Genomic DNA, 13,739 nt, shown 5'->3' on the forward strand with positions numbered 1-13,739 from the left:
AAAAAATACAAGTCTACCTCTTTTTTCCTGGTCTCTTCAAAACCTGATAGCTACCCACTTGGTTCTAGTCATTTACCTTCCAAGTGTCCTTCAAGTGACAAGCACTGAGCCAGTTACCAAGAATATGCCCAAACAGAATATGCAGTCTGTTCAAAGATGCAGATGCTATTAACACACAGGCATACACACTACCAGCACAAATAGCATCTGGGATTGAGAACTGGACAAGTGTTTGGTAAGGCACCGTTTGTTTCCCTAAATCATTGGATGCTATGGGGCAAGCAACACCAGCTCAGGGGGAAGCCACTGAGAGTCTGGGTTTATGGAACCAAGCCTCAATAACTTCTGTTTCTTCCTACATTCTACCCCAAGGATCGACTCTCTTCCCTTTATCAATCCTTATGATAATTCTAGATCCTTCTTGCTCCGAGGGTACCACAAAAATTTATGGAAGCTGAGCACACGGGATTTAAATCGTGTGTTTCGAATTGGTAGGGAAACCAATGCCAGGATATTTTCCCCCAAAGCCCCTAATATTTAAACTCTATTTTCCTTCGTCACTATGTTAATCCTTTTTCATACATGTTTTTTAAAGCCGTGTTAAAGTCCACGGTTTAGTTAATAAATGAGAGTGTCCATTCTACATTTAGGAACTCCTGCAAAGGTCACTGTTAACTCCCCCTGGTAGATTACACTGGCATGAGTGGGCTCATCTCTCCCATCTCCCCCCTAACCCTCCTGTAAGATCATCTCCTCAAGACACCTCCTGTGCCTTAATCCTTTCTGATCTTTTGAAATCAGTTCTTTTTCTCTATCTGCACTATGTCCCAAGCAGATTTCCCAAAGCCCTTCTTAACTCTTCTATCACAGTGCAACCAATTGCCAAGGGCTCCTTTTTCTTAAGACATTTTCAAGCTTTGTTTTCATCTCCATGGCCTTGGCCACTCCTTCATTCAAGGTCTTATAAGTTTTCATTTCTTTACAAAGCCCAGTAAGGGTGAGAATTACAACCATGTCCCTCCCTCCTAACCAAGTAACCCACCTTCCACCATGCCGCCAGACTACTGGTTAGTAGTTCTAGAAATTACAAACACCATAACCTCCTAGTTAGTTTATGCCGAACAACTGCCGCCCACTTTTCTGCTAAGCATCACCCCCACTTTAATCATAAGAGCAATAGTTAACATGTTGGTACTGCACCCTCCCTGACAGATAGGGTACTGAATGGTGCACTGAATTAGGGTTGCAAACCCAGGCAGTGTGAGCCTGTACTCTAAACCTGTGCTCCCCCCATCTAGGTTCCTCCCGCATTTCTATAATTACACATCTCTCCATAAGTAGCTTGCCTCTCCTTTCTCAGGACAATTATGTCCTTCCTCAGTCCTCACTTAGTAACTCTAAGACCCAGGCAGAGCTGTTAACTTTTTTTTTTTTTTTTTTTTTTTGGCTTTAATCACACAGCTTGTTTTACTGCATCTACTCAACAATTATCTCAAGCCACCAGTGTACATGAACCCCTTCTTCATCCCTATTGCAACCCTCAAGGAAAATCAATCTGGAGGAACTGGGGGTGTCCTACACAACAGGCTGAGCCCTGAGAAACTGGCTGATTCTCTATAAACCTTCAAATGCAAGGAGTAAATAGATCACCAGTACAGAGGAGAGGACACTCGCTCCTGCCCCTTCTTGCTAGCTGTTCTCAGAAGACTAGAACCAAGGTTGCTGAGCAAGGCTGTGTTCATGGGAGACTCAGAGGGAGACAAGACACAGAAGCGGGGAGAAGACCTGCTTGGGCCTGTTCCTCAGGCAATAGGAGAGAAAAATCAAAGGAGCATGGATGAAACAAATGCTTATCTAGACCTAGTATCTGCATGCCTTATTCTTCTCCTTAGCTTTTATAGGACACTGCCTTTGAAATCCTTCCTTCTCATTCACACATGTATCCCTTTAACCTCAGGCTTCAAGAAGTACTTGTTGAAATAAAATGAACAAAACAAGAAGAACCAAGGTCACAAAGAACAAGCAAAGAAAATGAACAGCACCTACAAGCAGTACTTACGTAAATTCCTTCCCTGGGTAATGGTGACTGGCAATGCCCTCTCCTGTCTACTATATACAAGTAGTCAGAACCTAATAAAAACCCAAATGAATGAAACAGCCATCAATGGGAATCATTTTTTATTCAGATTCAGAGACATAAGAAAACCATTTAAGGATTTCAGACAAAGCTGATTTCCATTGAGGACTACTTCCCATCACTACCAGCATCGAACTCAACACTCAGCCACCATAGAAGAGAAGAGCCTTGAGACCTAGTCCTATCAAATGGCCCTACATTATCCCAGTGATCAGCTGCCTAAGTAAACAACAGACACAGCATCCCTGACCCTACACTAAGAAATGAAGGAGGAGGAGGAGCAGGAGGAGGAGGAGGAGGAGGGAGAGGAGGAGGAGGAGGAGAAGGTGATAATATGATGTCAATGTGTCAATGATAAAGAAGATGCAAGGATGGTAAAAGTAAAAATAATACCTAATAAATAAAACTTGTAAACATTTTTCTTAATATCTCAGGCAAATCCTGTTTGGCATAAGGATAGGTTTATCATAAGGAAAAGAGAATATCAAAGATGTCCTTCCTAATATTCAGAAAGTCCTAGCCTAGTTTCCATTTGCAATTTCCCAACAAACCCTGGATTCGAGAAAAAGAGGGGAAATATACAAAATATAAAAATATAATATAAAGGCAAGAGTGAGGCCACGATTGAATGTTAGGAAGAGTGGAGAGGCAAGCATGTGAATAAGTGTGTCCATGAGTGATGCTGTGTCCATCTTCATACCTCTTGATGGATCTCCAGCACAGCAGAAGACTTCCTGACTGCGGTTACAGTATGCAGCCTGGAAAGAAAAGGAGAGACGTGAAAAGGCATATAGACAGACACATGTACATGTGTGTATGTGCACAAGCACATATTATCATGTCACCTTAACTACTGTTACCATTTATTCTGAGGAGCCTGGGAGAGCAGAGTGTAGGTGTGACCTGGATGTATTGTATACACATATAAAATAAAATAAAAAAAAAACTATTTCATATAAAGTAGTATAAAAAAGCTTATTGGGGAAAAAGACCATCAACCTAAGATTTCAGCTTAAAGGAGAAGAAAACTAATAATTTAGAATATTCAAAATGAAAAGAGAAGTATCTCTTGGGCAAAGCTTTACACATACAGGCCTCCACTTTGTGATGTAAAAGCTGTAATCCATTGCACTTATTCATCTGGAAATGCAGCCTGCAAATTAGGGCAGTCAGGGAGACTTAATGGTTAACAGGCATCCCAGGATTTAGGGTGTTGTTTTCCCTTGGGCCTCAACCATCTGAAGTATGAGAAACATGAAAGGCCTCCAGCACATACAGCACGGCCCCCTGAATCTTTGGATAGTGTTTTCTCTGCAGGCATCTGAAGTTATTTCTCCTGTCAACAGCCACAGGTGACCTCATAAGTCTCTGTGAGCAAAAAACTGTAACTCTGCCCGCCATTGCCAGTACTCCCTTCTCAACCTCTTCTTTACCATCTTTCAAACATGGCTGTAAAGAGAACCACCTGGGAGAGAGAGTCGGTCAAAAGGCTGAAACACGGGTCCAGCCTGGACCAGTGAAAAGCTAGTCTCTGCTGGTGGGGTTTTCAGAGTTCCTGAGATAACTCGACTGCTCAGCCACAAGAGGCTACATCTAGACACCCGAGAGAAGAGTGCTGTGTCATTTCAAGTAGGAGTCTTCTCTGGGTTAGGAAGTTTAGCGTCTGTTTTGTTTGCTGACTGGCTCCTGACCTTTGGCCAAAACCTCAGGGAGCTTGGCTGTGGAAAGTGAAAGTTCAGTTTTACTTGGCTAGGCCTGTTCAAATGAACTCAAAATTTTATTTTCACAATCTCGCATCTCGATCCAGTAGCTTTCCTATTTGAATTCGGTGGTTTCCTTCTTCAACGCAAATCCGTTTCAGATCTCAGAAACAGGAGGAGCAAAGCTACCAACAGTTAACCTCATTTCAGGCCAGTGACTTGCCCTGAACTGGCTTCACCTCACTTCTTGTCACCCTAGGAGCACGTGGCCTCTTAAGAACAAAGATAAACAAGAGTTCATTTTATTCTCTTCATTTATAAGACAAACCCTGACAGCCACCTGCCACCCATCTGCTCTACTCTGGAACAGACCCTTCTAAAGCCTGCAGCTCAACACCTCTTCCAAATGGCTTCCTGAGAGACACTTCAGCCTGTAGAATCCAAAGTCTCCTCACTGCCTCAGCCCCGATGCCAGCTTCCCCAGAGGGAGCAGAAACTCTGCGGGGAGTGAACCAGCCTTAGTCCTATTCAGATAAACAGTCACTGTATTTCATATAAATGCTGAATGAAAACAAGCCAACTGAGCTGACTCTTGCTTCACTGAGTTTCCTAAAGCCTTGTGGCCCAAAGTCACTTTCTGTCCCTCTTTCCCTTGCTGGATGTTAAATATGTATGTGCTGTTCACACTTGTGAATAAACGTGCAAATCACAGAACGAGTCTGTCGCAAAATTCTGAGCTAGGTGAAATGTGCTTCCAGCGGACCCTGTCATGTTCTCATTTTTAAATAAAGAGGTGTCCGGTTACTGTCTCCCAAAATTCTCTGTGAACATGATTCTCTCTGTTCTCCCTGCCTGCATTCACAATAAAAACTCAACAGCTAATAAGGGCAAGGCTTTATTGCTTCCTGAAGAGACACATGTTTGCATTTGGATTTAATTATTCATTTCCAAAGAGAAGACATGAACTACTAACAGTGTGAAAGGCCACCCATCCACAGTGGTCACATCGGCCTTCCCCACACATCCTTTCGTTCAGTTATTACAACAAAGATAATATTCCTATTATCAGCTCATCCCATCCTTAGGATTTAAGCAACTAATTTGCCTCTCAATAGACAGACTATGGGAAACTGCTGTCCACACAAAGACTACCAAAAACTGTCCACACAGAGACTACCGCATAAGGAATCCAGGCAATCACAGTCTTCCATCTCAAGTTGTAGATCTTGTCCCTTTGTCACAGCAAAAATGACAACATTGATATTTATTTATAAATTTTTATGCTCTTCATTTGATCATATATTCATAGAGTAATAAAATCAAAGTTCAGAAGAGTTGTCACTTGGCCAATGTGACAGACAAAATTCCATGCCTTCCTGATCTTTCTCTAATACTCCTTATTAAAGAAAAGCAGTGTTGAAGAATACCTTGTCACCAAGCAAGAATTAAAGACTAACAGAGACCCTAAAACCTCTACCTCCTTAGCCAAGACAATGATTTGAGATGCATTTTTACTTTTTACCCAAAGATGGGCAAATCGTGGACACAGAAGACCTCCCCACCGCTACTGGCCCAGCTCTTTCCTCACTCTGAGAATTGGACCTTTTGGAAAAACAGTTCTGAAGTCTCAAACTCTTGTACACTGTGCATCAAAAAGAGTATAGACTTTTTGAAAAGCTAGGATTTAAGTAACAATTCCTACCCTACTGTCTTTGGGCTATATAAATAAGAGTGTCTTCTCCAATCTTCCCCTTACTTAAACCTGTTTCTTCATCTAACACAGAGAAAGAACAGCTTCTATCTTTCAGATAATAACTAAAAGAACCAGGCAGAGGTAATAAAGAGAGAGGAATGGCTTCGTTGCCCTTCACTCTCACTTCTGCTTGAGTCCTTGGACTTTTTAGCCAAGAGTTCTGATGACCCAAACAACAGTGGCAAATAATTCCTTCACATGATTTTACTGTTGAATCAATGCCACATAGAACAGCATTTTTGGACTGATAATGGATTTAATATCCCAAAAGGAAGTCCACAACCAGTAAATATGCACAAAATGGCATCCTGGCTGCTCTAATATCAAAAACAGAATGCTGTTCTCAATATCTGGCCATCATCCAACCCATACACATCTGATGACTTGGCTTCCAGTACTTTTGTGAAAGTAAAAGAGGAACCTCCTAACCCAGCTACTTAGGAATTTAGTTCCAACCCAAGTGTTTACTTAAATCACCACAGCATTTTGAGACGAAGAAAAACGTAATTAATTTCTAGCTTCGGAACTTTACCTAAAGTCTTCCAAAGACTTCTTCTTCGTTGCCCTCAAACCACCAGCCTGGCAACAGGCAAATCTGTAATCAATGACCTGGTAGATGATTGGATTGTACATCGCTGCTGATTTCGCGAGGAGCGTGGGCACCACGGAGAGCTGTATGGGGATGGAGTCTGGCCTTCCAAAAGCTGACCACACGGAGACTACCGCGTAAGGAATCCAGGCAACCAGGAAACCAGCACAAATCAGCATCGCCACCTGGGCCAGGGAAAGGAACAGACAGCGGCATCGCGAGAACTCATAAGCAATCCAGAACAAGTACCCGGCGTGAAGAAGGAGCAAGTCCTTCGCTCTGAAAACATCCATTTTTGACCACAAGAATTGATTCCCATGAACTTCTGAGAACTTGCCACAATTCTTTATCCCATTTACATGGCCTATCCATTCACCACTTTAGAATTTGAATGTCCCCAAAAACCCAAACTATAACTCTGTAGTAGCTATCAGATTTTGGCCTACATTTGAAGCACGAGATCATAATAAAAGGATGCCAGTTCTCTTGGGTTTGCCAGAGTTCTCAACCCACAACCCCTTAAAGACCTGACAGAAAATAAGTTCATCTTGATGAAATCTTTTGCCTCGGGAAACTGAGAAGTGTTGCCCCGGTTTGAAATTCTAATGTGCACTTTCTTCAAAGATTTCTACGAAATGTTACTTCTCTTCAAGATTTTTACAATTTTGAGGTTCATATTATAGAAATTTCCCAAATATAAAGAAAAAAAGAGTTGCAGGGCTTCTGCCAAAGCAATATGGGAAGTGATTTTTCTCTCACAAAATTAGCATCTTAATTGTCAGAACGTAGAATGATGATTGGCAATACAATTTAAAATACCCTCACTAGTTTTCACCATCCCAAACCCAGCCCCTTTAATGATGTAACCCTAATTATTGCCCTATAGCTGCTGATCTCAACAAATTATCTCAGTTCAGGTAAACAAACAGTTTTAGCAAATGCTTTTGGCAAGACATTAAACTGGGCACTATGGGACATCCCAGAATGCCCCTGTTCCTGAGCTGTCTCCTTCTAGAGTACAAATAGTAGTAGATCACAGCTGAATATGGTTTGGGTACCAGCTCAGAAGAGAACATTTGTTTCTTATTGGAAGGAGTAAGAACTTCGTGGTGAATGTTGCCTAGACCCTGCACTTGAGCAAGTTGAAATAGTAGTAGTGAGAGAAATGCCAGGAAAACATCCCATGCTTGAGTGGGTTTGTACAGAAATAAGTGAGGGCATCATCTAGATGTGGGAAAGTCATGTGGGTTGGTGAGACCTGGAGGAGATACAATACTCGTGTGAAACGTATTACTGAGCTTTCCTTGTGTTCCTCGTGCTCTGCAGCTCTCAGAGGTTCATGAGCAGAAACATGGAAGGTGAACCTATAGGAAGAAACTGCTGAGAGAAAACAGCAGCTAGAGAGACTGACCACTCCTTACCCATCCAGACAACAAGTCATATTGAGAATCTGTGTTTTGTGTGGAAGACATAGAAAGGAAAGGCAGACACATCCCTACCCACTTAGAATTTCCACTCTTAGCACATTCATTTAGACAAATGTCTAAACAATAAATAAGAGTGTTTCAATGAGAGTACTAATGCTAGAAAATTAAGTCCAGGCTCTGGATTTTATTTTAGGTGAGCTATTTCAGGCTCAACTTGAAAGCAAGCGTTACTAAGTTCTAAGTGTCCTTACACTGATGTTTTTCCAGTGAGATAAATAATGAAATTACATTTAAGTCAACTCTCTGAGCAGGCTTCCTCTTTTGTTTGCTTGCACTTATTTTAATCTTCTTGGTGTATTTTCAACTTTAGAGTTCCCAGCATCTCCCCACCCTCCTGGTCTTATGAAGTTGACATAACACGTAGCACATGACTCAGATCTGACCAATCAGAGGTCTAAACTCCCCTGACTACAAGAACAGGGATAAGGACTTAATCAAATTCATCTTTGAGATTTGGTGAAGCCCACTTTTATCTCTGAGTCTCCTCAGATCTTGGGAAGATGTAAGAATGCTGACAAAGATCTGTTTAATTCATCTTCCCATCGCCTAACTTAAAAAGGCAGCAACCATCCTTGATATCCTGGTAATGATGAGCTATGAAGAGGATCGATGACAAGAAGTGAAACCCAACCTGCTGTATACACATGGTAAAATATTTATAGAAGCTCCTTTGTTTTAATGGCACAGCTGGATGTTTAGTTTTCTAACAATAAAGCTTTGTGTGTGTGTGTGTGTGTGTGTGTGTGTGTGTGTGTGTATGAGTTCATACATATGCATGTGCATTTCCATATGAGTAAGCAGAAGCATAATTATTATAGCCAGGGAATGATCCAAAGCTTGTCTGTGACCTAAAGAGCAGCATGGATGTGGGATGTGTTGCCATGGAAACCTACCTTTGTGAAATATGTAAGAATGAACTAAAAGGCTGAATTTATTGATGGAATGCTTGCTTAGCATGTGCTCTATCCCCAGAAATACTCATACACACAGCTTGGAAAATGCTCTAATGTCTGCAGTTAAAAATGTTCACTCAAGAATCTCAAAACCCAAGAGGCTGAAGAGAGTAGCCTGTCTTTCAGAGGACCCACATTCAGTGCCCAGTATTCACAACCACTTATAACTCCAGCTCCAAAATATCCAATACCCTTTCTGGCCCCTGAGGGTTCCTGTACTCACTTGCACATTTCCACACTCAGATACACACACTCTCACACACACACACACACACACACGACTAGACATTAATAAATCTTTTTTAAAAAGAAAGAAAGAATTTCGAAGCTCATCTTCAAAACTAATGGTAGGCAAGAAAAACCTCCGTAATGAGCAGTTTGTTCCACTTTTCAGCAAACATAGTTGCCCCAAGAGATGAATCAAATGAGTCCGGACTCCAGCTCTAGGGTCCTGCAAAAATACTTCTGCATCTTAAACTAAAAATTCTCTTCTGTAATCAACACTTCTAATCCATTGCAACTAAACACTCGCCACTTTCTCCCTCTGAACCTGCTCTTCCATCATCCTACAGAAGCATACCCAGAAGTCCTTTCGGTTTGGTTTAGTGTGATTTTTGCTTGTAAAGAGTAGATGCCCTAAAGTGAGACCCCTTTTGTCTTAAATTCCCAAATAAACACTAGCTACATAAATAAAGCTTGTGTTAGCCGCTGCATAGAGACTTAACATAGCCCCCATCTTTGATTCTAGGGTGGTTTTATGTCATCTCGAAATCCATTCTCTATACTGTCGCCAAAGCCATTGACAGAAAATAGACTAGCAAAAAGCCCATAATATTTTCTCCTTCTATGGGGATGTGCAATAGGAACAAAAAAAGGTTTATAACATTTGTGCTGTTACACTTTCTTTTAAGATAAAGAACTAGATGTACGGTAGATTTCAAAACAGCAAATTAAGTACCTTGGGAGGAGCTTCTGGCTAGCAAGTAAATCACAGTAAGTAGAAATTGAGTCTAGCTCAGAAGGGATAAGGGTGGGATGTGTTGTGAAACGTGCTAAATGATGGTGCTTGTGTGTGGATACAGCATCAAAGCGAGGCACGTCCGATTCTTTTGACCTCGGTTTGAATTACATCCCACATCATTGGTTTAAATTATATTGCAATATCAATCGTTTAAATACTAAGTCTGGCTGAGTGAGATAAGTCACAGAGCAAAGGTGCTTGTCACTAAGTCTGACAACTTGAGTTTGATCCCAGGGACTCACACTGGAGAAAGAAAACCAATTCCTGCAAGCTGTCTTTTGACATCCATGCATGAAATGCAACAGTCATGGGCATGCCCCCCCACACACACACACATGCCTAAGTTAAATAACTAGATAACTTATTAATGCTTAAGCTATTTTAATATACTTGCCACACATTCTCTAAAGCCTTTGTGACATTTTTCCAGAGCTTAGATTAGAGCTTATCGTTTTCATCAATGCATTTCTCCCTTTTCCCACTTCAATCTCATTCCAATTTCCCTACATTTACCTCCCAGCCATCTTTGAGCCAGTGCTACCAGAGGCCCCAGCACCCACCATCCTTCTCAGGTTTTTTTTTTTTTTTTTTTTTTTTTTTTTAATGACTTCGCTCCCATCACTCTTTTTGGTTCACTGAGAAAGCACTAAAACCCCCAGTTCCCAAATTAGACAGTTTTGTGGGAGGAAATTCTCACAACATTCATGTTTAGCTTGTACAAAAGAATCACACATCTGCAATTTGCATCGCTTGAAATAAGTTGCCACAGAAGACACAAGGATGTCAGTACTCCCCAGCTGTAGCTCAAGTTGGCAGTAAGTAACACAAAGTAATGCCACCTGGATGTGCTCCCTTCCAGCGAACTAACTGGTTAACAGGATCCTAGGATAATGGGCTGAGCTTACGTATTTGAAGTTATGCCTGACCCTGACTCATCAGAGCAGGTAAGGGATCTAAGCAAAGAGGTCCCATCTCCTCAGTGTGAGGGACTATGTGGAAGGACTGTACAGGAGTCTTTGGCTATGAGGTAATGTGCATCTCCATAGTCTCAATCTTAGTTTGGCCCCACTGACTATAAGAAGAACAAAAAACTCTGCTGCTGCGTTCATAGGCATTTCAGAAGAGGAGTCCAGTTCTTCCCTCTGAGCTCCTTTGCCAGGATTTGAGCCAGGCATCAGCTGTATACAGAATAATGAAGTACATGGGAGGAAGCCATAGAATGTATGTGGAAGGTAAAAATACAGAAGAGGGGCCAAAGAGATGAAATGACCCCCTCCACCAACAGCAAATTTGAATTACATCGCCAAACGTGCAATAGCCATCGTAATTCAGTGCCTGGCGAGAGATCCGTGCACAGAGAGAAGATGGTGGTAGAGAGTCCTGCCCACTGCACGAAGGTGTGTGATTGGTCCAAGCGTGGGATGAAAAGACTGAGATAGATTGTGGTTGACCTGCTTAGCAAGCACACAGATTTACCCACAGCTAGGGAAAACTGGATTTAAAGATGGTAATTTCACTTCCCGAGCATGTCTCTGGGTAATATTATTAAAATGCTGAAAAGCCAGAAGCCAGCATGGATACACACCTGTAATCCCAGCACTCGGGAGGCAGAGACAGAGGGGAATGGCCATGAGTTCAAGGCCAATATTGGTTTCAGAGTGAGTCCCAGACCAGCCCAGACGGTAGAATGTAGTCTTGACAAAAAGAAAAGCAAAATAGGAAGAGCAGAAGAGAGAAGGGAGGAGGAGAAAATAGGTAGGAAGACGGGGAATGGAACTGTCCCTGTAGTTTCTCTGTCCCTCAGTTCCCTTACACACATACAAATACACAAGTAGCAACGTCTGCGCTCTCGGGCCACCTTCTATGTGCTTAATTCATTCAACAGCCTAAGCATTCCCACTTTGAGTTTTCCTGTGTTACCCACAGAATGACAGGAGAGGTCAACTGTCTCACACCCTCTTCCACAAACTTGCAAAGAAACTTTTCTGGAGTCTTTGGGGGTGCCTGCCATCTGTTAGCCCTGGCTATGATCCAAGCAGAGAATATGAGCTCATGCTTTAAAAAAAAAAAAAAAAATTCCACACTTTCCAGTTGCAATTTTCTCAAACCTTAAAATACCACTACTCTAAAAACAAGCAAAAGCTGTGATTGAAAAGAGAGGAGACAAATTGGGTCATGTTAGCTTGCCCATCTGTGTTCGGGAATTTACATCTAAAACTGAACATGATATCCCCCAGACTAAGCAATGGCTTGATCTAATGAATGGGGATAATTTCTAAGTGCCTATTCAATAAAATATGGGACCTGATGGAAAGGTGTTCATTATATGTGAAACAAAGTCCTTAGGTGGGACAATCTTGCTTAGGAGAGAGCAAACAGCTACGGGACCCAACTAAAATTCCTTTTGTCAAACTACCACCACAGGCCTTTAAAGGACCCAACTCGTTGGCAGAATCTTGGCGTTTTCAAGTCAATGATGATGTCATTTGATTTTAACGGCCCTCTCCCCCACTCTCTACCTCACATCCTTCCACTGATAAGAAAACCTAAGGCCTCGAGCACTGAATGGCTTTGCCCAAGGAGGGTGAGTCTGGAGTCTGGGTTGTGAGTAATAGCCCTGGTTTATCCTGAATAGAGCAGAACTTATCGAAAGATGCACACTAGCTTACAGTTACAGTTCATCAGGAAGAGAGGACACTCGAATCCCAGCAATTGATTGGTTCTGGTGTAGAAAATACTAACCTGTGTGAGGATTCTGGGCCTGGGTCTGCCCTTACTAGACCCTGAGACACATGGGGGGGCAGAGAGGCTGGGAAGTAAGCTATTGGCTTTTTTTTTTTTTCGGCATTTTTAATTTGAGTCATGTTCCTCTCACCCATACTCCTCTAAGACAATTAAAGAAGTTGGAGATTTCTCAACATAGGGTTCAAGCACTGACCACCAAAATCATTAATAAAGGTAAACAGTGTATGTCCTCTCGGGGTCAGGGGCACAACTGGAAATGATTACTACTTTGAAATTCTTTTTGTTTTTTTTTATTATGTCTCTGTGTCTTAGCTTTTTTCTTCTTCTTCTTCTTCCCTTCAACAAATATATTTTAAACACTTAGGATGTTAGAGGTGATGCGTTGGGTTCTGGGGACATGAAGTGACAGAAAGTCAAAGTGCCCCTACAGCCCCTATTGACTAGTAGTAAAAGACATTGAACAAGAAATCTCAAGAATGAACACATGATTGCAAATTAATTAGATATTTGACAATTCTCAAGAAGTAATGATGTTTCTGTGAAAGATCTTTAACAGGAAGTCCAGAATTCCATTTTTAAAATGTCTCTCTGAGAATTGACCTTTAAGCTTGGAAACACTAAAGAGAACAAAGAGAAATAAATAATTAGTTTTCATTGTGGGTGCCAAGAAGTGCATGCTGAAAGGAGCCTGATATGGCTGTCTCCTGAGAGGCCCTGCCAGAGCCTGACAAATACAGAGGCAGATGTTCGTAGCCAACCATTGAACTGAGCGTGGGGTCCCCAATAGAGGAGTTAGAGAAAGGACTGAAGGAGTTGAGGGGGATTGTAACCCCATAGGAAGAACAACAATATCAACCAACCAGAACCCCCCAGAACTCCCAGGGACTAAGCCATCAACAAAGGGGTACACATGGCTCCAGCTGCAGAGGATGGCCTTCTCGTGCATCAATGGGAGGAGAGGTCCTTGGTCCTATGAAGGCTCAATAGATGCCCCAGGGTAGGGGAATCGAGGGCAGGGAGGTGGGAGTGGGTGGGTGGGTAGAGGAACACCCTCACAGAAGGAAGGGAGGGAGCATGGGATTGGGCATTTCCGGGAGGGAGGGAAACTGGGAACGGGGATAACATTTGAAGTGTAAATAAAGAAAATATCCAATAAAAAAGAGAGTAAAAAATAATAATAATAATTAGTTTTTAAAAAAGAGCAACCATTCCTCTTCCCTTAGCCTCCACATAGGGAGTGCCTTGAATCTCACGCCTCACTGGCAGGTGAACAATCAATAGGCCAACCAATGAAACAAGTCACTTGAGAGAAACAGAGTTCATACCTTGGGTGTTTTTTGTTTTGTTTTGTTTT

General features: G+C 42.0%; 1 protein-coding gene across 1 annotated transcript in view; it reads right to left on the reverse strand.

The window, feature by feature from the left end:
* Positions 1-13,739, reverse strand: part of Opn5 (opsin 5) — a 51,707-nt gene that overhangs the window by 16,227 nt on the left and 21,741 nt on the right. The window contains exons 5-6 of the mRNA XM_021218362.1: positions 6,123-6,364; positions 2,838-2,895 (exon numbers count right to left, since the gene is read on the reverse strand). Coding sequence (XP_021074021.1) covers positions 2,838-2,895; positions 6,123-6,364 — 300 coding nt within the window. The remainder of the gene's footprint in view (positions 1-2,837; positions 2,896-6,122; positions 6,365-13,739) is intronic.

The sequence above is a fragment of the Mus pahari genome, chromosome 18, assembly GCF_900095145.1.
Source record: "Mus pahari chromosome 18, PAHARI_EIJ_v1.1, whole genome shotgun sequence".
NCBI lineage: Eukaryota > Metazoa > Chordata > Mammalia > Rodentia > Muridae > Mus > Mus pahari.